Source organism: Camelus dromedarius, chromosome 24 (assembly GCF_036321535.1).
Source record: "Camelus dromedarius isolate mCamDro1 chromosome 24, mCamDro1.pat, whole genome shotgun sequence".
Classification (NCBI taxonomy): Eukaryota; Metazoa; Chordata; class Mammalia; order Artiodactyla; family Camelidae; genus Camelus; species Camelus dromedarius.
In genome coordinates, this window is record NC_087459.1 from 3820987 (window position 1) to 3848419 (window position 27433).

The window sequence follows — 27433 nt, forward strand, 5'->3', positions numbered from 1 at the left end:
ACTTCTCTGGAATCACATTCCTTGTCGTGTGTGGACATGTATGTCGCTCTGAGTAAAACGAAAGCCCCCAGTGACCCGTGGTGCCCGGGAGGATGTGGAGCGGCCAGAGCTCTCACTGCTGGAGGGAGTGGAAATACCACGGCCAGTTTGGAAAACTGTCTGAAGGGATCTGCTGAGGCTGACTGTGTGGTCACAGCCCAACCAGAGATGCCACTCCAGCCTTGCATCCAAGGGGATACATCAGTGTGTCACCTAAAGACACACACTTTTAGGTTCACAGCAGTGGCTTTTGTAGGAAGCGACCCAAATGCCCACGGCGGTAGGCAGGGTGTTAATTGCAGTGTGTTCTCACAACAGGATGCTTAAAGCCAAGAGGATGGATGGTCTGTGGCGATACCCACCGAGGACGAATCTCTGGATGGGTTTTGAGTGAAATAGGCAAGATGTGATAAAGAGTACACACTGTACCTTTCCACTTAATGTGCTGCTGGAAGTAAGGGGAGTGGTCTACCTAATTTGGTCTGGGGGAGTAACTGGGCGGGGGCGTGTTGTGGGGACCAGTTGAATCCAGTGGGGATGAAAAGCATCTTAGTTCTTTGGTGTGGAAAGCGCAGGCATCCCGCTGGCATATAGTATATACGTATGTACCATATACCACAGGTGGGCTGCAGGCACAATTATGGTTCCCAAGAAGATGCCCCAGCCTCATCCCATCCCCGGGACTGTGAATACATTACGCGGCAAAGCGGACTTTGCAGATGTGGTTAAGCTTCCTGTTCAGTGCAGAAAGGAGACTGTTCTGGATTTTCTGGGTGAGTCTAGTGCAACCGCATGAGCCCTCTGCTAAGGGCAGAGGCAGAGGAGGGAGACAGAGAGAGGGACCAGACCGCGGCTGGCATAACGCTGGAGGTGCCACATGAAATGCGACCAGGTGCCTGCGACCAGGACGAGCCCCAGAGCAGATCCTCGCCCAGAGCCTCCAGCTGAGAGCTGATCTCAGCTTCGAGAGCCCCAAGCAGAGCACTCAGCTGAGCCCGCCAGACTCCTGACCCACGTGATCCGTAAGACCATAAACAGGCATTGTTTTAAACCCCTAAACTGGCAGAGGTCTGTGATGGCAGCACCAGGAAACTCACACAGGGTGGTATTAACATTTCATGGTGGGGAGAACAATTAGGAAAACAATGCCTAAAAAGGCTCCTACGGGAGTGATGATGGAAAAAAGAGTTGAGAAACATGGGTTACCTGGGAAAATTCACCGCACAGCACACTCAGTATGTATGCCTGTCTCTGCACGTGCGTTACAGCCGGTGTGATCAATCAGCAGCCCCTACGTCAGAGAATAATCCGGCTCCAAATGTTAACAGTGCCGGGGACAAGACACTGTGTCACCTGGTCCCTGACTGCCACCCCAGTCCTGCCTGGCTCCCTCTGGTCGCTCTGCTCCAACCTCGCTGTCCTCTTTTTTCCTGAAGCTCGCTGCACCTCGCCCTCCCACCCTCCTCTCCCTGCAGGGACCTCTCTTCCGTGGCTCCTCATCTGTTAACACTGTCTCCTCCTTCAGGTCTCAGCTCAGACATCACTCTTCCCTGACCCCTCACCCCTCCATCCCTGAAAAGTCCAGCTCCTCTGGGTTTTATTCCCAGCACCTCCACTGGCTGTGTGATCTTGGAAAAATATTTAACCTCTCTGTGCCTCAGTTTCCTCATCTGTAAAACAGGGATAAGAACAATAGCCCCCTCATAGACTTGTCAGTATTAGATCTAAGATGTGCCGGTTGCAGAGTTTATACATACTATGTTCTTAATTATTGTTCATCACTATTACCATTATCATTGTTTTGTGTCCACATGGTGCTGCTTGCCTCACTCTGTAGCATTTAATATGGTTGTAATTCTCTACTTATGTGTGTGGTTAGTTGGCTGCCTCCATGGGAGCAGGGCTCACCCAAGTGCCTAGTGCACAGTATGTACTCAATAAATATTTATGGACTGAATGAATGCATGAATGAATGGATGGATGATAGACTACTTTCAAAGACTGCCTCAGTGATCCTCTGAATCGCCACGAACACTCTGAGGACTCACCACATTTTGAGGCTGTTGGACGAGTTTCATGAGAGCGGGATGGCTGTAACCTGGGGAGAGGAAGATACGGTTAGAGACCAGCACCGTATCTGGGGGTTCCACGCCTCTCCCCCCACTGCCCGCCCCCTCCCTCCCCTTCCAACCCTGCAACTCTCTTCACATAAAGGGGTCCTTTGCAGATCAAAAAACCCATTCCTAGGCCCACCCCAGACTCTCTGACTCAGAATCTCTCAGAGTGAGGCCCCAAAAATCTTCCACAAATTCTCTGGGTGATTCTGATGTTCACATTGGAGATGTACTGGACCAGACAGATGGTGAATGAAGGTTAAAGCAAACTCGAGACCAGGGCTGGGAGGGGTTTACCAGGCTGGCATGACGAATTGCAGACGTGGTCCCTGCCTTCACCTGCAGCACCCACAGCTTGAGTCAGACCTCAACAAGCATTTGCTCAGGGGCTGGGGGGTGAAGGATGCCGCCTGCACTCCGTGACCAGCACGACTGATCCTGCCTGCACACATTTGCTCAGTCCAGCCCCAGACGGAGCCTGCTGCTCCACAGCGAGGCTTAGGATGCCCTTTTATTCTGCAACTGCTCTTCTATGAATTTATCCTACACGTATATAAAGACGTGTACACCTTTCTTCACTGTGACACTCCAACATCTCCAGGCTTGACAGCAACCTAACATCCATCAGCTGTTGCCAGGATTAGCGATAATGAACACAAAGTCCCTCAAGCAAAGTAGATGCTTGATAAACGAAAGATTTTATCACAGAGGAGGGAGGCGTGAGACAGGCCCACACAGCACAGGAGCCGGATGTCCTGGGTGCAGCACCTTCACTGCTGTTTATTGAGCTTCTACTATGTACAGGGGGCTTTCTGTTCCTTATTGACACTCTTAGCAATGACTCTCACAGGAAGACCAAGTTCATAGGGAGGCCCTGAGGTCAGGAGACCAGATATGAGACCCTCAAAGGCAGGGGCCAAGTGTTCAGCCTGATAGATATTAGTTGAATGAGTGAACAGAACTCAAAACTGTCACATATGAGAAAAGACTAATCAGTGACTCTTGGAACAGGAAGTAGACTTTGGAGAAAAACTCCCAGCCATCAAGAATCACAATTTGTTTTTTCATCATGCATACCTTGTACCTATTTTCTTTAAACCGATTCACTTTGTAATTTAAAGAGATTGACTTTGAATGGACACTTCCTATCACTCTGGTGAGAGGCCTGCCCAAGGCGCTGAGCCTGGGGCCTGAGCGCCTCCATGTAAGAGATTAGCCAGTGTAGACGGGTATTAAAGACCGAGCATCACCCAGGGGAGACTCTCTCCATGGAATCGGAGAGAAGAGACTTGAAGAGCCTTGTGGCTTCACCCTGCCCACGGCAGGGAGCGCGGATGGGGGCAGTGATGCGGGGGCCGGAGCAGAGAGTAGCTCACGTCCTTCCTCGGCCTCCCACCCCTCCCCTCCCACTCCAAGGCGCGCTGGGACCACGGCTGGGAAGCGCTTATTGCTCAAGGAAGGAACACGCTGTGGGGTTTTTCCAACCGATCGTGGCCAGAGGTCTTTCTGACTCTTTATCATGCTGCCTGGCTGTTTATGACTTTTCTGCCTCAGTAGATAAGGCAGCTTCAGGGAAATCTTCTTAAGCCGGTGGATGCAGCTTTTCTTACTGGCTTCAGAAGGAGAGATGAAAGCAGAGCTGGCCCCTCTGATCAGGAAATCCTGTGCCGTGGGCCCCCCACAGGGCAGGGTGGGGGCAGCTGTCTGGAAGCTGCTATGATAGAAGTAAGCTTAGGAGGCACGGTCATTGGTTCAAATCCTCAGGCTCCATGGACAGCTGGGCAAACCCTGCAACCCCCTGAAACCTGGCTCCCCATCGGTAAACCAGAAGTGATATTAAAAGATACGATGTTATTGTTGCAGGGATTAAATGAGATGATATGGAAGGCATTTAGCAACATTCCAGGCATAGAGTAAATTCTCATTATTAGTTTAAAAAATCATCTCAAAAATACTGAAGATATGGGAGAAAAGGTGGCAGGGAAAGAACTTCTTAGAACTTCTGGCCTTTTAACAACTACCACCGGCCTGTTCGCCCTCACCCTCACATATAGCTGGCGGGCTGGGGATCTGGACTGAAGGAGCCCTGGGTGTGGTGCGGAGGGTGGAGGAGTTAGCCAGGAAGAGACTGGCCCACAGTCTCGGATAACTAGAGATCCAATCCCTTTCACTCCAACACAAAATGGAGACAGGGCTTTGTAAATCTCAGAATCCAAAACGCCTTCAGTGGGGAGGGTATAGCTCAGAGGTAGAGTGCATGCTTAGCATGCGTGAGGTTCTGGGTTCAATCCTCAGCATCTCCATTAAAAAAAATGCCTTCAAAGACTAAGGCATCTCTGAATGATGAACTTCCCCAAAACAATGAGCCAGCCACCTGCTGTCTAATCTCATCTTAATGGGAAATAAATAGGTTTGAGGGACTGGGCAGGGAAAGCAGAAGAGTCGTGGAGACCTAAATGGGGGGGTGGTTGCGGGGAAAGGCCCTGGGGGGCGGGTCGGGGAGCTACTGATGGGGAGCGAAGGAGGAATGCTCTGGCACCATTCACGAAGGACAGGCTTCATCAGAAGCTCAGCCCACAGGCCAGTGAATGCACTGGGGAGTCCATCGACCAAAGAAACATCAACCATCCAAGCTGCCAATAGCAGCTACCCACCTGTCCAATCAGCATGCTCATCCCTTTGGCTGCCGTGCCCTCCTACGGCAGCGAGCCTCGCTCTGGATGGCCAGGAGGTGAGACTGATGAGGCAGATGCTACTGGTGCCCCACGGGGTCGCCTTTCCTGGGCAAGCCAGCCCTCTCCCAGCTGCTGTGTAGGTGTGGAGGGCGCAGGGAAGGGGGGCTGACAACGGCCCCAGCTGCTTCTCTCTTTAGATAGTTGCCCCATGTCCTTCCCTCCAGCAGCCAATGGGCAATGACTGACTGACACAGGGATACCAAAAGGCCAGCCCCTTTGCCTCGGTCTGGGACTGACTCTGGGGTGCAATTCACCCTCCGGAGTACCTCTGTGGAACCAGGCTGTGGCTAGTCTCTGACTGAAACCTCATCCTTCTTAACACTTCCCTCCTGTCCTATTCTGTTTCCTTCCCTCTCCTTTCTCCCAAGAGCTCTCCCTCAATAAACCACTTGCACAGAAGCCCCGCCTCCAGGAAACCCAAGACTGTTGCACAGGGGTCACACGCTAGCGATGCTTCTGCACAGGCTGCTTCACCTCTCCACGCTTTGCCTGTCTAGCTACAAAATGAGCTATTTACTCACACCCATACTTACCTTGTAGGGTTCTGGGGAGGAGTAAATGAGAAAAGACATGGAAAATTCCTAGTAATGCACCCTCTACGAATTACTCGTTCCTCTTCTCTGCCCCTGAGGGAAGTGTCTGGCCATGCACAAGGGTGTGCCTCTGGGAAGGAGCAGCCAAAGTCTGGAGAGTCATGACTAACAGAGAGAGACAGGTTACATTCAAGGACTGATTTTCCAGCTCTTACCTATGGGGACCGAGGAGATCTGGGAATAAAGATCCAACATCCGGTTGCCATCCACATCTACCAGGTAATTGCCTCGGCTCTCTTCATAATTGCAGAAAAAGTGCACGGCCTCTGCATTCTTGGGGAGAGATGAGACCGGATCAGGCTCACTGCAGCTCCCTATATTCTCAGTCTTTCAGGATTAAGCCTGAACTGGTGAAGTAAACCATGTCCTGTCCACTTATGGACACATGGAAGGTATCTGTGGGTGCTGGCAATGCTGTAGTTTTTGCCCTGGGTGCAATTACGTGATTTGCTTTATGATAGTTTATTAGGCTATGAATTTGTATTTTGTGAATTTTTCTGTATGTTACATATATTACAACAAAAAATACTGAGATATAAATCTGGAAAAGATTATGAAAAGTTAAGATTTATATGGTCTTAGGGCTTAAGACAACTAAAAAATATATAGTAATTGTGAAAGAAATGAAAATGTTACACCAGATGATATTCAACTCTATGTACAAAAAATTAGTAGAAAATTAGTAGCAAATGAACAGAGGAACAAAAAAGACATGAGACATAGAACAAAAAGTAAAATGGAAGATGTAAATACAACTGTATCCATAAAACATTAACTGTGTGTGGATTACACAATTCAATAAAAAAATCAGCAACTGTCAGACTGGATAAAAAGATTCAGCTATTTGCTGTCTACATGAGACATACTTTAGATTCAAGAATATAAATTGGGTTGAAAGCTAAACAGATGGAAAAAGATATATGATTCTCACAGTAACCATAAAAAGTTGCAATGATTTATATTAATATCAGACAAAATTGATTGTAAAGCAAAACAAAACAAAACAAAATGTTCCTAGAGGTAAAGAGAGGCATTTTATGATGACACAAGGGTCTGTCCACTAAGAAGATACAACAATTATAAACATACAAGCACCTGATAACAGAGCCCCAAAACACATGAAGCAAAACCTGGGAGAATTGAAGGGGAAAATAATTCTACAAGAATAGCTAGAGACTTCAGTACCTGGATTTCAATAATGGACGGAACAGCTAGGCAGAAGATTAACAAGGAAACAGACTTGAACAACGCTCTAAATCAGCAGACCTCACAAACATGCATAGAAGGGGAGATGTTCTTCTCAAGTGCATATGGGACATTTTCCAGAACAGACCATTTATTAGCCCATAAAAAAGGCTCAGTAAATTTAAAAGAATTGAAATCACTCAAAATATATTTTCCGACCACAACAGAATGAAATTAGAGATCAGTAACAGAAAGAAGTCTGGGAAGTTTACCGTAATGTGAAAATTACACAGTACATAAAGAAGCAACGAGTCAAAGAAGAAATCACAAGTGAAATTAGACAACCAGGGTTAGAACAAAAGTCAGCTGCATTTTTTTTTTTTAAAAAAAAGAGCCAGCACAGATTAAGAATTTGTGTCCTTCAGCTAAATTATAAAGAAAAGCAATGGAAGGATCACTACTTCAGCCCCACTTACCTGAATTATATTTAGCTGTTTCATTAACTCCTGCAGGCGAGAAGAGCAGAAGTATTATAGCAAAGACACACACTTTCCAAAGTAGCTTAAAATCTTCCATGTCTTCCCAAGTTTTGGGGCTTTCCCCCTTTCATGCCAATAACTTAATAGTTAATTAGTCAACAATATTATAAATATTTTTAAATAGCTTAATATAAATAGTTGGCAGGAAACAATTCTTGCCAGTTAAATCACCAATACAACAGACAGTCTGGAGATTTGGACACGTCAAAGATAACAATAAAATAATCTAAAATACTTAACAAAAAAATTTAAGCTGAAGATGTCTATCTCATGCCCAGAAAAGCAGGGGTTCTCTTTCTTTAGGGGGGAAAAAGGCTTTGATATCCCATTAGGAAAATAAAATTAACTGAAAATAGATATTTGCACATGAAAGAACGATTCAATTATAATCTGAACACTCTATTAACCACTTGTGCAATTCTACATGGAAACTGGGAATTATAAAACAGTGGCTTAATAACAAAAATACAAAAAAAATTTCCAAGTATTTTACTATCATTAAATTAAAATCCACCCCTCTCTGATAAAGATACTAATGAAAAAAGTCTTCTTTTCTTAGCAAAACACTGTGCAAAATAACTACAATCATTTACATGGGTACTAAGATTTCTGGATTTATAAAATAGTTGGAATGACAAAAGAGGTATCTTTTGACTGTAAAAAAAAAAAAGACACTGCGGATAAAATCTGCAAAGTATGCAAAAAAAAAATAAATTTGTATTAAAAAGGTTTACACTGCTATTTTTTAGATACAAACATTAGCAACAGTACTGCTCATCACAGCACAGAATCAAGGTTAACCAACCAGCCTTCCAAAACGTACGCAGGTCTTGCAGGTTCTTTGAGGAGAAGCCCCAACCCCCCTCATCAGACCCACCCTGTGCCTCTTCCACCTCACATACTGACATCTGTTCTAGGAACTCAGAGCTACCCAGTATCTCTCATATGTCACGGACTGTCACCCTGCGGGCCTCTCCCCTTGCCTGGGACAGAACGCACTCCTTCGGCCAATCCTCCTGGTGGCCCTTCAAGACCAAGCTCAGGGGGGTGTTTGCTACACACGCCGTGTGCCCTATCACACTGTCGTGTTCTTTCACTGTTGGTGGATGTTCTGCCCTGACCCTTGACTCTGGATTCAGCAAATTGTGTGACCTGCTTTGGCCAAGAGAATGAGGTGGACGTGACGGTGGGCCAGTGTGGAGCCTCAAGACCTAGGGCAAGCTCTCCTCTTCCATCACCATGAGAACCAGCCCAGCCCAGCTGGCTGGAGGATGAGAGACACACGAAGCAGAGTCGAGTGACCACAGTGACCCACGATAAGCCTAGCCTGGGTCAACTGGTGGCCAGTTATCTCTTAGGCACGTGGATGAGCCCAACAGAGCTGCCTACCCAACTCCCAGTTAACCCTGGATGCATGAGCAACTTGTACACTGCTGAGGTTTGTGATTGTTACGCAGCAGTATTATGGCAATAGATAACTGGTACACCTCTTCTGGGATCTCTTTTACTTCTTATGGTAGAATGGCCTGGTTTAAGGTCCTGGATCTCTAGTAGGAAACTCGCTGAAAGCAGCTAAGAATACAGGGCCCTTAGCTTGGCTGCATTCTTGCCCCATGGACCCCTTCTGCTCTCTTCTGAAACACAGCACTCAAGTGTGCTCAACTCACCCGAGATCGAGGCCCTGGGACTTCCGTCTTCATCAAAGGCCCGTCATAATCAAATTCAACGTCGACTTTGGCTGCAGCCTGACTGATCTGTCTAGATCCTGCAGCAAACGAAGATGATGAGAATCCCTGGGACAGCAGGCATGAGCATCCTGCCCCAACAATAGCCGGTGTCCCCAACAGAGGCAGTACCAGGACCTCAGCCCCATGCCAGACAGACTGCCCCAGAACTCTGAGTCTGGCCAGACCTGGGCATCACAAGAACCCTGAATATTTAAAGAAGTGGGAAAGCGCAGTCGGTGCCAGCGAAGCCGTAGGCAGGCAGGCTCGCTCACATCCGGCTCGTGTGAGGATAAGCTGATGCCAGCTTCCTAGTCCTTTTGACTGAGCATCTCATTTTTTAGAATTAATCCCAAGAAAATAATGGGTAAACAAAGATATAGGTTAAAAATATTTGTAACAGTATTGTTTCTAACAACAAAGAGGAAACAACATAAATATCTGAGAGTGGAAGGAAGCTAAATGGAATATGCTGTATTTTACCATTCCATGGACAGTGGGATATGACACGTCCATAAAAGAATTACCCAAGTTTTATAAAAATTTTATCTACACCCATGTGTATATACAGACCCGAGTTTCTCAGCCTGGGGACTACAGACATTGTGGGCTGGATCATTCTTTGCTGCGGAAGGCTGTCCTGGGCACTGAAGGATGTTTAGCTGTTTCCCGGGCCTCACCCACTTAGGTACCAGTAGCACCTCCCCCAGGAGTTGCGCTGCTAGTTGTGACAATCAGAAATCACCCAGGAGAGAATAATCAAATGTTTAAAATAGTCCCCAGTTACAGATGGTTGTGGTTTTTTTGGTGGTTGTTGTTAAAAAAAAATTGGGGGGCACAAGTCATTTGCTTGAAACTGATATCACACTTTTTGCAGAGTAAAAATCGTGTCGAGGGTTAAATAAATGAGTTCCCAGGCTAACCCCACAGGGCTTTTTCACTCAGCATGTTGCTGAAATGAAGGGTAGTTTCCACCCCACATCTCGATCCCTGAGCAAAGACCGCTGTGCCGAATCCAAGGCATGTTTGTAATGACTTACCGTCAGTAACTGCTAGAAATCCCTACAACGGCCCTGTTCATCTTTTATCTTCCTGGCACATATTTGGTGGTTGTGAAATATGAGTTCCTCTTAACATGGGTTGCCATACTTCATATAAATCATATTTGTGATCCTATTTCACCTTTACACAAACTTCGAGGGGTAGTTGTTAATGTTTGCATGACGCAGGAGAGGAAACTAAAACTCAGAGAGGCAAAGAAACATGCTAGGAGCTCAGTCACTCTTTCTTTCGCTCTGTCTCTCTCACTCACTCACACACACACACACAACTTGCCGAACTATACAAAGCCATGATATTCTAAGACATATTTAAATTCATTCTTAACTTTTCACAATTGCTTTATCAAAGAAGATTCCTGAATTAATTATGTAATGAAGTATAGCCCTTTGAACATAAAATCCAGTTAAAATCCAACACTCCCCATATTTTGAAGCATGGAGATACCAGCTTTTATTTTCTTCTGTTTGATCTTACAATGAAAGTGGAATTCCTAAAGAGTTTATTCCATTAGCCGAGAGTTAAAGGTCATGGAACATACTGATAACTTTTTTTTTTTAAACACTAAACTTTATCTCTTTCTTAGCCAGAACTCAGGGTCCACTGACGCTAACTAGACCTGCATTCAACAGGGATGTATACTTGGATAAAAATAATTCTTAACCAGTTCTAGTCCTGCTTTCTTTCCATCAAAAGGGGAAAGAGAAAACTCTGAAATTAATAAGCTGTCCTCTAATGAGGACACACAAGTCCTCTTCCCCTCCCCCCTCCAGAAAATGTCTCGACATCGCAGTGCAGCAGTTAGGCTTCTTGGGAACTGGGAAGCGGGAACACCAGGGATGGAGACAGCCAGCGGTGGGGCTGGCAGCTGAAAGGTTCCCGAGAGAGATGACGGGGGGCGTGTGGGGTCACGTGGAGCCGCAGTTATGAGGACGCCAAGACTGGGTAAACAGGACTGGGAGGTGGGGTAGGGGAGCGCTGGGAGAGGCGGCGGGGAGAGGGTGAGACTCTGTCCACTAGGAGCAGGGATGGATGGGACACGAGACGCAGATGCCAAGCCCAAGTGTGAGGCAGATGGGTCTGTGCCAAGAGTTACACTGGTTCCTACCATGTGCCAACTTTTTGTGGGTGTGGATGGAAGAGGGCCAAAACTGCTAGGCAGAAAGTCTGAAAATCAGAGTCTGGTGAGTTTTTTGGCAACTGTGCTGTCCGAAAAAGGAAACTGGAGAAGCTAGTGCACATTCAGTCCCTCCTGCCCTGTGCTAGGCAGGCCTTACACAGGCAAACTCTCACCTATTGTTTTAATTAATCCACAACCTTCTTGTGAGATGACGATGTCCCAGTTTTACAGATAAGGATAAGAGAGGTTAAGCAACTTTTCCAAGGTCACACAGCTAGTGAGTTGCAAAGCCAGAATTTGAATCCAGAATACTGCTTTTCCTACTCTATTGCAATTTTGGCTTTTTGTAGAGGAAAATAACCAAATACCAATACAACACATTTTCTCTTAATGATGATATATGATTCCATAAACCACAAGAAGAAAGGAACAAGATCTGAATGGTCAAGAAGCCTCTTCTGGGATCCCTCCTTTCAAGTTGCAGGAGCAGAAATCCATTTATTGAGCACTTACGGTGAACGTACTGGGTATTATTCTGAGCAATTTATATGGACTACCTCATGTAATCGTCACAACCCCCTTAGGAGGTAAATGCTATTATTATTTCCATGTTAAAGAAGATACTAAAGTTCAGAAAGGTCAATTAATTTGCACAAAGTCACACAGCTCGTAAGTGGCTAAGCTGAAAATCTGTCCGCCAGACTTCTCCTTTCCTAGACGATGTGAATGTAACTGATGCTACCTTCCATCGCTCCCAGTGTGAGTCTTTGAAATGAAACATCTGCAGCAAAACGACTCACTTCCCCGAGAGGCAAATCACTATCAAAAGTACAAGGAAGAAAAAAAAAAGTTTGAATTAATATTGAATGATTCAGCATTTTCATTCATGAATAAAACAGCACACCCAGAAGGCAGGGATGTGCCCTGACACACGATAAATCCAGCCCAGCTCTCTGGCCTTGACAAAGATGCTCAGTGGCTGTGCAATCCAGAGAGTCAACTTTTCACTCCAAAGTGTAAAAGGAGCCATCCAATGTTTTTAATGTCCTCTTGATCTTATAGTGAGAATAATAAATGAATGTCATTTTCCCAAACAGCTAGGGTTCTGCATGTGAGCCTGGCCAAAGTCAAGGTTAAGTTCAACTCGAGCTGTCTGCTCTGCTTTTGTTTAAAACCAAACAAAACACTTTATCCTTACCTCAAGTGTCTTTGATAAAATGCTTCCACTTATTCTTTGATAAAATGCTCATTGAGAAAAATATCAATAAGCAATAATGAAAAACCAAATATGTCTAATTTCACCACCCAGAGAGAACAATCCTGCTGTCTGGTCTCCTGGTCTCTGTCCCCTACTTGCTGATATAAGATTATAAGCATCTGAACACAGTGGATGTGCTAGCCGGCTGTGGCACCCGTTGGGCACCCTCTTCTCCCCCTTTTCTCCAAGAAAGCAGCTGCCATGTGGTGAGCTGCTCCATGGAGACCTGTCTGGCACTGAATCCAGCTACGGCCACATGAGTGAGCTTGGCAGTGGATCCCTGGCTCCCCAGGTGAGACCACAGCCCGGGCTACAAGCTCAACTGCGCCCTCCCGAGAAACCTGGAGCCAGAGGATCCAGCTGAGCCACCCTGGGCTCCTAGTCCACAAAAACTGTGACATGATAAACATGCATTATTGTAACCTGAGGAGTATACGGCAATAGAAAATTAATACAGTGGTTATGGGTGTGGGTCCTGGGACAGCCTGGCTCTGTCACGTGCAGGCTCTGAGACTCTGGGGAAGTTACATAACCTCTCTGAGTCCCAGTTTCCTCTGTCTTACGAAGTTGTGCTGAGGACTTAACGGGTTAAAACTAAGCTATCGTTTTAAAGCCATTCTCCTGTCGCTGCTTGTCCATCAGCGTGTCTGAGAGCTCACACATTCAAGTATCATTGCCAACACCGTGGTTTAGTATTAAAAGAAGATCTCTCTCTCTCTCTCTCTCTGTCCCACTAGGTATGCCAAATTGACAGGCCAAAAGACGAAAAAAATCTCACTGTGTTATTCCCTAAATCTGCTGTAAGTGTGCCAAAAAAGATTTAACTCTGGCCAAGAAAATGTAGAGCTCAGGAACTCTGGTTTAACCATTCCTGGGTTTTTGCACTGTGCCTTAGTGTCCATGCTTGCAAAATGGGAGGGAGGACACGCCCCACGTATCGTAAATACAAAGAGCTTTCACGTGAACCATTTCTTTTGAAACCAGAGACTCGTGAAGCAGGGAGGATATGAGCATTGTCCCCACTTTCTTGACGAGGAAACTGAGGCTTGAAGAAGTTCTAGCCAATTGTTGAGGCTCACTTGGCTATCATGTGGTGATTGAAGCCAGTAGCCCCATCTTATGAGCCTTAATCCACTTCTTTTTCCTTATTGCCTCCTTGGGAAGGCTGAGATGTCCTGGAGAATGGCCTTTGAAGGCAGAGTCACATGTGCCGCCTGGCTGAGCCCCCCGGGGGCTATGCTCAGGACCCAGTAGGTGCTCAACAGCATTAGTTACCGATGATGACTCTTCCATGCCAGTGACTCTCCCTCCTACTCGGGACACAGCAGACCGGCATCATTTGGGTGTATTTTCCCCAAAATTACGGATAAGCATTAATACGCTTCTCTTCTAGTTCCATAAAACCAAACCAACCCTGAAAACCTCCTGGCAACTAATAACTCCTCAACGTCAAGAAAAACAAGGGAAGACTGAGAAACTGTCCCAGACAGATCAGAGGAGACAACTCAGTGCAGCCTGGATTGGAGCCTGGACTGGATCCTGGGGCAGAAAGAGGCACTGAGGGAAAAGCTGGTGAAAAGCACATAGGAAGTCTGGAGTTTGGTTCAGAGGAATGGGCCAAGGTCAGTTCCTCACTGTGACAGATGCATCCCGGGGATGTCAGATGCTAACACTGGGGACCAGAGGGCGAGCAGCATAGGGGTTCTCTTTGTGCTAACTTTACAATCTCTCTATACAACAGAAATCTTTCCCAAAAAACCCCCCTGTATTTACAAAGAAAACCTGCTGGCAGAGGAGAGAAGATGCCTGCTTTTTACCCCACCCAGGATAGAAACACCTGCAACGTTCAACATGCCAAGGCCGCGGCCAACAATCTGTCTTCAGAAGGCAGACAGCACCGACAACAAGGAGACACCGTGATGACAAGCACGGGGCTCAGGGAACTGGGGACAGCCTGGAGGCACAGGTGTCCCAAAGGAGGCCACCGACGGCCTCGTTCTCGCAGAGCTGCGCGGAGGCACAGGGGGGAGAGATGCTAACGCAGTGTTTGGAGCTGGACTGACTTGCATTCAAGGTGCTGTGTGACTTTGCTTCTTGGAGCCTCAGTTTTCTCACCTGTAAAATGGGATTCCCTTGTGCCTTCTTCATGGGACTATAAGGAGGGCGGTCTCATGAGATCATGGGAGCAAGGTATTCACCTGGTTAAGGTGCCTGAACTCAGTGAGGCAGAGAGACATGGAGGCATCTGAGAGAGACTGCGGTGGCAGGATGAGCCAGTGCTGCTGACCAGGTGGGTGTCGGCTGAGTGGCAGTGAGGGAGATGGCAGTGTGGAGTGGCACATTCCTGGGATGGGGCCTCCTGTCCAGTGCCCTTGAAGCTTTTAGGTGAATTACAAGGACTTTGGTAGTTTTCTTGTTTCTTGGCAGCAAACCTAGCTATGCGTTTCCCCCAATAGTCCCCATAGGGACAACCTGGGCCCCGCTGGCTGCTGGGGCCACCACCTCCATGCACACAGAGCAGCTCCAGTACAGGTCAGCTCCCAGCCCACTGCAGAGCTGTCCACCCAGGGACAGGAGCACATGGTGGAGATGGGAGGAGTGGTGATGGGGACAGTTTTAGGGGGGTGGGTGGGACAGCCCCAGAAGCACCAGCTGGCTGGTCCCTTTATCCCCAAGGACTCTTCCAGACTCCAAATCACTAGTCTGGACCGTGGCTTCCATTAGGATCAGTTCTTGTCAACCCCCCCAGGGCTTACCGGGCACAAGCAGGTGGTAGCTGTGTTGGAATCTGCAGGCCAGCCGCCGGGTGAGCAGCATGGAGGCCATGATCCCCTCCGTCGGGAACAGAGACCCCCTTCACGCACTCCTGCCCTGAGAGAAACCAGAAAGGCAGAGTTAGGCCAAGAAAGATCACTCCCTTGCTGGCCAGGTATCCCACGGCCCACCATTTCCCCACAAAGTGGAGAAGGTTCTTCTCATAGCAAATTCTTTGCTTGCATACAGAATAAACACTTTAAATCAAAACCTGTTCACATGTGTTTTCATTTGCCCTTGAGGCCAGGTAAGATTATGACGCCCATTTTCTAGACGGAAAAACAGAGAGGGGACAGAATTGGCTTGAGATCCCTCTGTAGGCAAGTTAATAAGGTCAGTGCATCGTCCACCTGGGATAAGCAAAGCAAGCTCATGTTCTGCCCGATGGAAGGACTCAGATGCAGCGAACTTCAGAGCAGACGTCATGGTGACCACCTGATGCAGGAAGCCAGCTGCTCCCTCTGCCCTGTTCCCGTACAGAACATTGGCGGCTGGGCTGTCTGGGAACCCCGTGGGCCCATCCTGGGGGTGGGTTTCTCCAGATGACCAGCCACGCCAAGTTTGCTCTTAACTGAGAGGGTTCCTGGGAGGTAAGATTTTCAGTTTTGAAACTAGAACGGGCCCAGCAAACGGAATAGTTGCCCGAAACAGCCCCAGGGAGTCAGGGTTCTCAGCTCCCACCTTACAGGTGTGTTGGTTGATTCTCTCCAGACTACTCCTAAGTCCTGCTCCCAAATTCGTGGACCCTGTGTCTCTTCTGGCTTTCTGTGTGCTGCCCACTGTGCTAAGCACTTTACTATTAATATTTATTATTATTATTATTATCAGCACCCACAACAATGCTATGTGGTCCCCTTTTTACAGATGAGAAAACTGAGGCATAGAGAGGTTAATGGTGGATCTGAAAACAGCTGTCTGACCCCGGAGTCAGCAAACCTCACCATCTGTCATTCTCAGAAGCTTCCCCCTCCACTTACAGGGGTGCAGACCTGGCAGCCATGTCTGTTGTATGTGACCCAGCCCCACGGCCATGGTTCAGAGCCAGAGCCCTGGGAGCTGTGGGGCCAGCCACCCTCCCCCTTGTAAAAGGGGTAGCCTATGCACTAGACAGAAGCAGCCACAGGAGAGAGAGAGTGGGTCCTGGATGTGGGGGACCCCCTGCTCCTTCCCGAGCCTTCAGGTCAGCTGGGTCACGAGTGTAGCACTCACTGTTGAACCTGCTGGGGGGGGGGGGGGACCTGAGTCTACCTGACCCTGGGGGAGAGCAGGCGGGGGACAGGGAGAGCCAGGAGTGTTAGGCTCACAGATGGCCCTCCACGTGGAAGGAAATGTTAGTAGCGAGGGAAGAACGTTCCCATTCTAATAGTGCCCAGAAAGCACCCCCACACCCGGCCCCACTGTTTTTTGTCTTGCTTGCATTACTTTGAGTGGATTTCTGTTGCTTGCAAACAGCATCCTGGCTAGGAGCACGGTTAGAACATCAGCGCCCCAAATCCTGTGAGTGCGCTGGGAGTAAGAATGCCTCTTCTGTTCAGCAGCGCGGGTGGAGCAAGGCTCTGCAGCGTGGCTAAGGGCAAAGACTTCTGCGCCAGCAAATCTTCTCTCCCAGTGAGGGACTGGGATTCCTCCAGGGTGGAAGTGACTGTTCTGAAGGGTACTTTATCCCCCTCAATCTGCTCAACCATCCAGTAAGTAGGGTACCTCCCCGTTTCAGAGATGAGGAGACGGAAGCTTAGGGGTGGGTATGGGACTGTCCGATTCCCAAATCCTTGCTTTTACTCATTTCAACATCGATTAATTCAGCGAATAACAAAACACCTAACTGTAGAAGCTAGCCGGCTTGAATACAAATGATCCAGTCTGGAGAGGAGATGTTGTTGCTTTTCACTGGAGAAAATATTACTGAGAAAAGCATGGGCTTGGAAAGTGTGACCATAAGTTAACAGGGAAACAATGCTCTCCCCTTGGCAACTCAATGGATTTTTTTTTTTTAAATCTATTCCAGAATAGCCAACTCAGTGCAAGCCTGTTAATTTAGCAGAATAGAGCGGTTGCCGTCTCTCATTTAAAACCATTTGTCTCGAACGGGAGCACTTCAGATTCCACACAATTCAATTTCCATTAGACGTGTTTCTGAAAATGTGAGGAACTCAGAGAGCTCGAATATTAACATTTGAACGCTCTGCAAAAGTGAAAGTCACACCTGCACACTTTCAATTACAAGATGTCACACTGGGAAATATATCACGGTGCCATTTCAGTGGCCCGCAGTTGAAACTGACCTTATAACGAAACCTGGTCTCTATCAGACATTAATTCTTGGCACAATATATCTCCAACAATCAGAAGAGTTAATGTCATTCATTCACTTTCTCTGGCCTGCTAATTCAATCAACAAAATTAATTAGGTGCCCGTATCAGGCAAGGCACTGTATTATTTAGACACAGGAGAAAACTAAGATGGACAAAATTTTCCTCTCTTTCTGAAGCTCATAATTTAGTGTCAGAGGAATGAGAGGGGAAAATAGGAGAATTTAATGTACTAGCTGCTTTACCCATCATGTCAATAAATTCCTAAAATAACCTGGCAAGATATGTCTATGAAAAATTTTCCAGTTCACTCTCAACAGCTAATTCTGTATAAGACAGAATGGAATCCCGACTTTTGCTGGTGAGAGCAAGGTGTCATGGGAACAGAGGTGAATTCTGGGTGTTCACAGCAGGTCAGCGGCAGGTTGTGATGTCAGTGAGGTGTCACCTGGGCTGCATCTTGAAAGGCTGGGAGGTATCAGAAGCCACAGAAGAAAGGGGAGGTAAGGCCTGAGCAAATGCTGGGAGGCACGAGGGGATGTAGAACGGCCAAGGATTTGGGCATGAAGTCATGGAGTGTGGAAGGGGGGTGGGAGCAGGACCAGCTGGAGCTGATCGCTGGATCGAACCCTCTGGAGACCCCCTCAAGGAGGGAAGGTGCCAGCTGCGCTAGTCTTATCCAGAAGGGTCCAGATCAGCCAAGTTCCCAGAGGATGGAGAGGGATTAAGTACTCAGCATGCCAATGAGATGCTGGGGTCATCGCTGAGTATGGAGTGGGGAGCTCACTGGGGTGGGCTGAGTGAAGGACACCCATGAGAGTGGGAGTTGATGGGGAGGAAGAAGCCAGGGACCAGCTCCTAAACCCTCAGCCTTAGAGCTGGTGTACAATTTAAGAATTATGGACTCCTCAAAAAAGGTAAACACAGAATTACAATACGGCCCAGCAATTCCACTCCTCAGTATACAACCAAAAGAACTGAAAATAGGAACTCCAACAAATCTGTGAACACGTGTGTTCACAGCAGCTCTATTCACAACCACCAAAAGGTGGAAACAACCCAAATATCCATCAGGGGATGAGCAGATGGACACGATGTGCTCTGTCTGTACCACAGAGTATTATTCCACCACAGAAAGGAATGAAGCACTGACACCTGCCACAACGTGGATGAACCTCAAAAACGTTACGCTCAATGCAAGAATCCAGACGTGAAAGCTCACATATTGTAATACTCCATTTATATGTGAAACTTCAGGAATACGTACATTCAAAGAGATAGAAAGCAGATCTGTGCTTGCTGTGGGCTTGGAAGAGAGGATGGGGAGTGACTGCTTAATGGGTACTGGGTTTCCATTTGGGGTGATGAAAAAGTTTTGGAATTAGATAGTGGTGATGGTTGCACAACATTGTGAATGTATTAAAAGGCACTAAACTGTTCACTTCAAATGGTTAATAGTTAATTTTGTTATGTGAGTTTGACCTCCATGAAAAAAAATTTTAAAAACAAAGAGAATTGTTGAGTGATCCCTCCTCTTTTACAGAGGGGAGAGAGAGGACCGGAAAACGGGATAGAGAGGAATGACACACTCTGATCACAGAGATCTACGATTGAATTCCTGCCATTACAGGCTCTGTGATCCCAAGGTGCCATTTGACCTGTCTGCTTCGTTCTTTCACTTAGCAGATGTCACTGTGCCCCAGGTGCTTTTTGTGTGGGTGCTCTGATGAAATGTCGAACAAGATCCAGATTAAAAAGAGCTGTGATAGATTAGTGATGTCTGTTACGTGCTCCCTAATAGACAGTACAGATATGCGTGCTGTGCATGAGGTTGGCACCCAACTTGAGCTTCAGACTATAAATCTTCGGTCCAAACCATCACTCTCTCTCAAGTAACAGAGAAAAACCTATGAAAATGCCCTAAGCCTCAGTTTCCTTATTTGTGGAATGGGAAGAGTGATGCCTCTCTCCCTGGTTTGTCCTGGGAATTGGAGAGAATGGATGTAAACTGCCTGGCCAATCACAGGCTCTCGCTGATGATGCAGTCATTGATTCTAGAGCTCTGTGGTCTGAGGTCCCTGGAGGTTTCGGGGGTCACTGAGGGAAGTGGCCAACAGACAGGCAGACCCTCCCTGCGGACTCGCTCTGGGGCCCCTCAGAGACAGGCTGGCCACGACGGAGGCTCCTTCTCCCCGGCAGAGGTGCTGAAGTCCTCAGGGGCTTCTGGGGTTTCTCTCTGGCTCTCCTTCTGTTTTCTAATTGGTCTCCAACCTTTTCAAGGATAATCCACCTCACATCACTCTCCTGCCTAAAACCCTCCAATCACACTTAGAAAAATGCAAATCCCCGAGAGAGTGAGGACCGAGTTTTTCCTGTTCACCAGGTACCCAGAGCTTACACAGCTCTTGGCTCAACACATCAGAGCTGTGAATGGGAAGCAGCCACACGCACCTTTTAAGGCAGATCTGAGGACACGTACTTAAAAAATCAGTGAGCAGGTCTGAAATGCACGTTAAAACAACTTAACAGTAATACTCCTCTCCCCCCGAGTCTGCAGTCACCGCGTCACTGACTGTCCACTGCAGCCCTCGTTTGACGCAGGAACCAAAGACACACGCATCCTCCCCTGGCCTCAGGTTTCTCACATATAAAATGCGGGTGTGGGAGGGTGTCATTTCTAAGGTCCTTTCTGACCCCGAGAAGCGTCCAGTGAGCAGTTTACTGAGAATTCCTTGCAGCACTGCTCTCTACCCTCCCAATCCTGCCTCAGAAGTGTCACTCCGTGCCTCCCGCCATGCCCTGGGCAATCTGCTACCCCTCCTATCGCACATCTGGAAGATGGAGGGGGCGGCCTGAGGCATCCTGGCTCAGAGAGGAAGTTCTCCACACCCTGAGGTTTGTGCTCTAGGGGAGGCTAGAGAAATCCCAGACTCTGAATGGAAGCAGGCCAGCTGCTGACACCCCTGGCCTCTGAAATCCCGGCTCCCCCTGTGTTTTCCAAACCTCTTCACAGCACGCTACCTCTCCCTTACATTCTTGGTTTTTATATACATATTTTTAAAATGTACTTCTTGAAATCAACTTGTTTTTTGAGCCTTATAAATAAAGTTATTTTCTTAAAACCTCTGCTGATCACTCCCCAGCCCCCTACCCTCAAAGTTTCATTTGCTGCAAATAAAGGTGATTGGTGAAAGAATGTAATAAAATCAAGGCAGATTATTAAATTAAAAATGGGATACAGTTAACTGCCCAAGGCTATGGACCTCGGCCCGGCCCCCTGTCTCTGCTGGGATGAAGACTGGCAGCTGTTGGACAGGTGTTAAAGGTGAACTAGCATCAGACAGAAACTTTTCTCCAGAGAGAGAAATCTAACTCAATCAATCGAATAGAATAGGAGCCATCAGAGAACACGGCGGGGTGTGGGGTGATCTTTGTTTCAGACACGCGGAGCAGCTACAACAAATGCTGTTTCTTACTGTGCGTTTCAGTTAGAACAAGTTGAGATCCTCGTCTCACCAGACAGTGAGTCCTCTGGTCCCACCCACCTCTCCCTACCCTCTTTCCTCTAATTAAAGTGCTAATTAGTTCTCTCTGCTCCCTCTTATCTGCCTGGTGCATTTGGAGTATGGGCTGGGCTGGGCAGATGCAATGTTTAAATCAATGGGGTGAGAGGAATTAGGGTGAAAGGGCAGAAAAAAAAAATCCTTCCAATTTGCTCTTGACGGAAGTTAAAAGTTGTCAAAGTACTGGCTGCTGTCACAGCTCACCGACTGGGTGCGATGTACCTCCATGTGTCATTTCAGTGCCCGCCTTGGATGACGGGCTCAGAGCTGAGTGAGTGGCTTCCCAACGTCTCGGAGCTCAAAAGCCAGTGACCCTCACTGCTCAGAGAATCAGAGGAGCTCTCCACCCGTGACAGGGCCCCACCTGGGCACACCTATGGAGGCGGAACACCACTGGGGAGGCTCCCGAGGCAGGGTGAGAACCACCTTCCTAAGGACGGTGGGCCCTGCACTTGACCCAGGTCTGCATGGCCCCCAAACCTAGGAAATGGCTTCTGACTTTGAAAGTTAAACATCCCAAAGACGAAAAAGAAAGGAAAAGAAGACCAGGGTGGCCCTCTGCGGAGGTGGTGTGCAGGGTGTTGGATGTGAAATCAGCCACTTTTGCCTGCTGCGTGAACTCGGGCACTGTAAGTAACCACTCTGTGCCTCAGTTTCCTCCTCTGTAAAATGGGGATGATAGCAATTGCACCTAACTTGTGGAGGGTAAAAGAGGGTAAACTGAGATCTGGGACTCGGGTCCCTGCTGTATCCCCAGCCCCAGAGCAGTGCCCGGCTGCAAACAACCACTGAATAAATAGTAAACACTCCACAATTTTTCTATGAAGATGGACTCAACTTTCCACGATGCTGCCTCCCAGGCCCTGTGAACACCAAATCTTTGTGTACGTCACTGGCTAGAGATGGATCCCCAGATCTCCCTGGGGCCCAAAGATGCTCTATTGCCCAGTCTCCTATCTGCTTTCAGGTTGGAGACAAAAGTGCTGGCAGAGGCTGGGGACATTCCTTTCCCGTCTGCAGCCCCAGCCGTCAGCTTTTCTGTACACTTAATGGGACACAATGACACGCTTAGCCAAGTGGGCCTCCATTGTCAGGGCCAGGGGTCACCATGGCAACCAATAAAGCCAGAGCCCTTGCCTTTGCAGACGGCTCACAGGGCCCCACTCATGGGCCTGTGATGGTGACCTTGGGACAGAAGGCTTTATCTTGGACCTGGCTTCCCTCCTCCAACCCCAGCTGCCACAGCCTCCCCAGGGCTTTCTCTGCAAAACAGACCCCAGCCCTCCCTCTCTGCATTCATGATTTCCTATAACCTGCCTCTTCACGCATCATAACAATCATCGGAGGCTTGATTAAGAGAGAGGAATATTGTTCTTGGAAATGAGCAAGAACTGACTCCTAAGACAGACTGAGGTAGTGCTTTTGAGGAAGTAATACGAGCCACAAATTGGGTCCAAATGTGCCATTTATTAGCTTGATGACTCTGGACAAGTTGCTCAGCTCACCAGGGCCTCAATCTCCTCATGTGTAAGATGGGAAGAATAAAACCTACCCACGTGGTCACCAGGCACAGAATTTGGTTACAGCCAACTGAAGACCATACACAGGACGTATAAGAGAAGGTTCCTTGCCAGCCATGTTCTCAGTTTCCAAAGACCCCCTCCACCTTGGAGGGAAGGCATTCGTTCTACAGCCTCAAGCGCTGGCAGGGACGATTTGCACATGTCGAGGCTCTGCTACAGGCCTGAACATCCAGCTTCCATGAGACAGAAGCTGATCTGCCCCAACCTCTCCCATCCTCAGGCTTCTGTCTTGTTCCCCCGCCTGCCCCGCCCCGGCTGGCCAGGCTCCATCAGGAGGAATGAGGCGAACTTAGATCACGCACGCAGGTGAATGTGAGAGGCAGAGGGCTTTGTTCTGGAGGTAAGAAGTATGTGGGAAAGACACGTCCCAGAATGGCTGGGCTGGTTGTGGATTTACGACCCTGTGAGGGAGCAGGCGCAAGAGAACAGAATCTGGGTTAGGGAGGGTGCTTGCGCCAAGGCCGAAGAAGCCAACTCAAGCCAAAGCCCAGGAATCTGTTTGCTCAGCTCCCTAAATGTTTCTCGTTTCCTACAGGCACCGCTACAGCAAGCATGTGCCTTGCTGGCTGTGTCCTCGGGACCCGGTGTTCCCACGGGGGGGCCCACTGACAAACAGGTCAGCATAAGGGGAGGAAACAGTTTCCTGTTCAGAGAAACCAAATCATTTTAAGGACTCCAGGAACTGCTAAGTATGCAAATACCACAGAGTACAACAAATGAACCATTTGTTTCCTTCCAGGTCTGCACCGCGGGCGACTTGGAAACATGTTTTTGGTGATCAGCGTTACGGCGTGCCCAACAGTATTCCTATAATCCCTTGGAAATGCCTTAGCTGTTCATTGATTCAGAGGATCTTTCATTTACGCGTGATGTAGGGTCTGCTATGATTCAGTGAATGAAGGCCTACTGTGTCAAGCGTTATCCACACTATCTCATCTACTCCTGGAAGGCAAATACCACTCTTCCCCTTTCTCAGGTGAGGGAATAGGCTCAGAGAGGTTTTGCCACTTGCACAAGGACACACAGCTGGAGATAGCGGAGCTGCGTTAGAACCATGGCCAAGACCTGGGCCCCTGTTCAGGTTGGTGGTTGTGGTCCTTACCCAGAAACCTCACCAATCACCGAGACCAACACATATCTCCTTCGCAGGGACAAAAGCCGACTTTGGACCAACACCTATCACTGTCTGCAACCTTCCTGAGGACCTTCATCTTCCCGCTGCACACTCATTTCCAACCTCAGCCCACACTTGGCACTTTGCCTACACCCCAACCCTTGTCCCACCATCCCTTCCAGGGTGCACAGGCCCAAATTCCACAAGGAGCCTTATCCCACCGTGCAGCATGGAAGGTCCTTTGGGCAGTAGTGGCATCGTTATAACTCATGGTACTTAGGGCAGGGAGCTGACAATGCTTACTGGATGTTTTTAACGTCAACATGTGACAAAGAGTTTGCCTACCTTCTGTCACTTCCTAATTCTTCTAGCCAACTCTTTAAATGTTTTGATGCAGGAGTGACAGCAAAGGGGAGGGGAGGTCCAAGGACAGAGTAATGAAAAGGCGCCTGATTTGATCAATCTCACCCCTTGCCGTTGATGTGGCCATAGTGACAGGCAATCACATGACCCTAGCCAAACAGTCCAGCCTTCCCGATGGCACTTGTGTGTTGATTTCCAAGATCCTCATGCCAGTTTCAGCCCCCGATCTGGCGGCGTCTGAGACATCAAACATCATCTGTCTGTTCAGGGAGTGCTCCCTGTCTTCCCACGGGACACCAGAGGGCAGATGGCTGGAGCTGTTAACCCTACAGCTCTCGATGCCTTGTTTAGCTTGTTTATCGAAAGGGGTGGGGCTGGGAGGACAAAAATATGGCACCAAAAGAGCTGGGACATGAACCTGGGGAGGAAGGTTGATCCCAGATGCCAGTGATTGTCAACATGCGTCAGTCAATTGCAAAACATCAATCTTTTCCCCAGTGTTTGATCCACACGGAGCCAGATATTTGGAGTAAGTAAAACTGGGGTGCAATTTTTCCTAGTTGGCATCCTTTCTGGAGGGTAAACCCACCTAGGTGTCCAAACCTCCCTGGGTTCTCTCCTCAACAGCCTTTCTCTACCTTCTCTCCTGTTGAGAAAAATGCCTCCGTTTTATGACTTCTTGATCCTTTTAGGAAAACAAATTTGCTAGGTAAAAAAAGCAAATCTCTACAAAGACACTCTTTGAGACATGTACAAAAACCTCTAGCCATTTTCCAGACAAAAAGAGAAGAGGGGCAGGGAGGGTATAGCTTAGTGGTAGAGCGTGTACTTGCTTGCACGAGGTTCTGGGTTCAACCTCCAGTACCTCCATTAAAATAAATGCATAATTAAACCGAATCCCTCCCTACCAAAAAAATAAATAAATAAAATTTTTCTTTTAAAGATAAGACTTGCAGAAACAGTTTGAGAGCTTCACATGGAAACCACCTACTTTTTTCACAGAACACGGCTAACCCAGTGGCTCTCTCACCTGAACATTCCCTGGCTCCCTGCTACTCCCAGGATAAAGCCCAGCTGCTTGGCTGGGGCACCTGCCCCACCCCCAACCTGTGTGTCCTGCCCTCTCCTGCCCTCCGGACATTGACCTGCACACACTCTGCTCTGTCCTGCCTCCAGGTTGTCACTTGCATGGTGACATCTGTTGGAATGTCCTTTCTGCCCCCTCCTCCTGTTGCTATTCCCTTAGCTCTTTGTGCACTTTTCCGACTGGCCACCTTCGGCCACTTCCTCCAGGAAGCCTTCCTGACTCTCAGTTCAGGGTTAGAGGCAACTCATTTGTATTTCTCCAGCAATCATTCCTTTTAAAAAACAAATAAAATAAAAAACTTCAAACACACAAGATGAACTTGGCTATATCTACCACCTTGTTCCAACTGTCAACATCTGCCGTGTTCAGATTAGCCACAGATTTATACACTTACTCTTTTCCTGTTCTCCTGTAAGGGGACAGTCTGTCCACATCTGTCTCTCCCTTTAGCCTGTGAAATTCATATATTCACTCACTCCTTCACTCCTTCACTCCTTCATTCACTCATGGATCGTCATCAGGCATTCTTCTATTTCCTGATCACCTGCTGCCTGGAGACACAACGAGGACCCAAGTAGGGGTGGGGACCAGACAGCAGAGTCTCTGCATCCTGCTCCCTCGGAAGAGACAGACAACAAATAAATAAACAAATTTAAGATAATTTCACATTGTGATGAGGGTCACCAGCATAACCTGATGGTGAGTGACCCATTTGTCTCACCACCCCCAGCATCGAGCACCACGCCACACACAGAGGACTGTGCACCCCCAGAGCAGAACGCTCCGAGCACAGGGTCCCATCGAGGCAGCCTGGGTTCTGTGGTCACTCCAGCAACAGTCCTTTCCACCCCCTTGGGAGGCGGACACGGAGGGAGACCAAGGTGACTGAGGATCCACCCCGGCCACTCAGGACTGAAACACCCTGCCCACCCCCAGCCTGCTCTCAGGATGCCTTTCACGTGTGTGAACATCTGGCGCCCAAAACCAAAAGGCCACGAGTTAAGTGATAAACACTCCCTAACTGGGTTCCTTCTTGATCACTCGGAAGAGTCACCCCTATAATGTCAAGGGGTGAAAGCAACACAAAACAAACACAATACAGGGGCCGCTTCCAGCTCTCTGGGGCAGACTTTGGAAGCTCTGGTGAGCTTGTGCACTTAGAGGCTCTGACTACACAGATGTGTTTTCTTGGAGGTCGTCACAGCACCCCTGAGTTACTGGCTCGCAGGAGGGTTATGGGGCGCAGTTCTGCTGGGAAGAGGTGGGATAAAGAGGTCTCTACTCCCCCCCCCCCCAAGGTCTCTGGAGAAGCCACTAGGGGCCGCCTGGCCAGAGGCTAGCTCTAAAAAGCAAGCCAGCCCTGGGTGCAGAAAAGAAAGATCCTCCAGGTTTATCCATCACTAGCTGAGGCAGGGGTGCTGGGATTACAAGAACAAAAATGATACCAATAGCAACAACAAATATTTAGTGACCACTTACTTACTTTGGGTCAAACCCTGTTTTAAGCTTTTACATATAACAGTGCCTTTAATTTTTAGAACAACCCTCTGAAGTAGTTACAATGATCATCTTCTCTTACCAAAAAAAAAAAAAAAAAAAAAAAAGGGTGGGGGTGGGGGATGGGGAGCAGGAAATGGAAGCACAGAGAGCTTAAGAGACTTGCCCAACAACACACAGCCACTAAGTAGGTGAGCCAGGATACAAACCCAGGCTGGCTCTAGATGCAGTGCTCTTAACTTTTACACCACCCTCAGACTGGAAGCGTGCAAGACTGTAGAGTTACCCGTAGTAATTTCACTAGAAGGGTGGGCAGTGGGGCAGTAGAATCCTGTGGCTTTTGGTGGGGGCTTGAATCTGGCTCTGCCTGTTTTCTCAACTGGAAAATGGGTATGTTAAGGGCTCCCTCAACCCCAGGTTGCTCTGAGGATTGTATGAGGCAATCCAGGTGCAGAGCCAGCCAGAGTGCCCAGCACAAGGGGGGCCCTCCATCATTTTCAAACCTACAGAAAAGTTGCAAGCACAGCTCAACAGCCATCCACAATCCCAGAACCACCAAATGTTCATACTTTGCCATATATGTACCTATCCCACCTATCTGTCTGTCTGTCTGTCTGCCTATCTATCTTCCGAATTCTTTGTTAGTTGCAGACACTGTGATATTTCAACCCATACCCTTTAGCCTGTGTCTTCTAAGAACAGGGACAGTCTCCTATATAACCTCAGTATAAATCAT

The 27433-nt window shown here is 48.0% G+C and overlaps 1 protein-coding gene across 3 annotated transcripts in view; it reads right to left on the bottom strand.

Annotated features, from left to right (window-relative positions):
- Nucleotides 1-27433, bottom strand: part of ABAT (4-aminobutyrate aminotransferase) — an 80037-nt gene that overhangs the window by 21325 nt on the left and 31279 nt on the right. For 2 of the 3 annotated variants that reach the window (XM_010991302.3, XM_010991304.3), the window contains exons 2-6: nt 15123-15237; nt 8873-8970; nt 7143-7172; nt 5637-5754; nt 2088-2137 (exon numbers count right to left, since the gene is read on the bottom strand). In XM_010991302.3, coding sequence (XP_010989604.1) covers nt 2088-2137; nt 5637-5754; nt 7143-7172; nt 8873-8970; nt 15123-15192 — 366 coding nt within the window. In that variant the 5' untranslated portion in view covers nt 15193-15237. Of the gene's footprint in view, nt 1-2087; nt 2138-5636; nt 5755-7142; nt 7173-8872; nt 8971-15122; nt 15238-25594; nt 25616-27433 lie in introns of those variants that run through there. The other variant, XM_031433209.2, reaches the window with a different exon arrangement.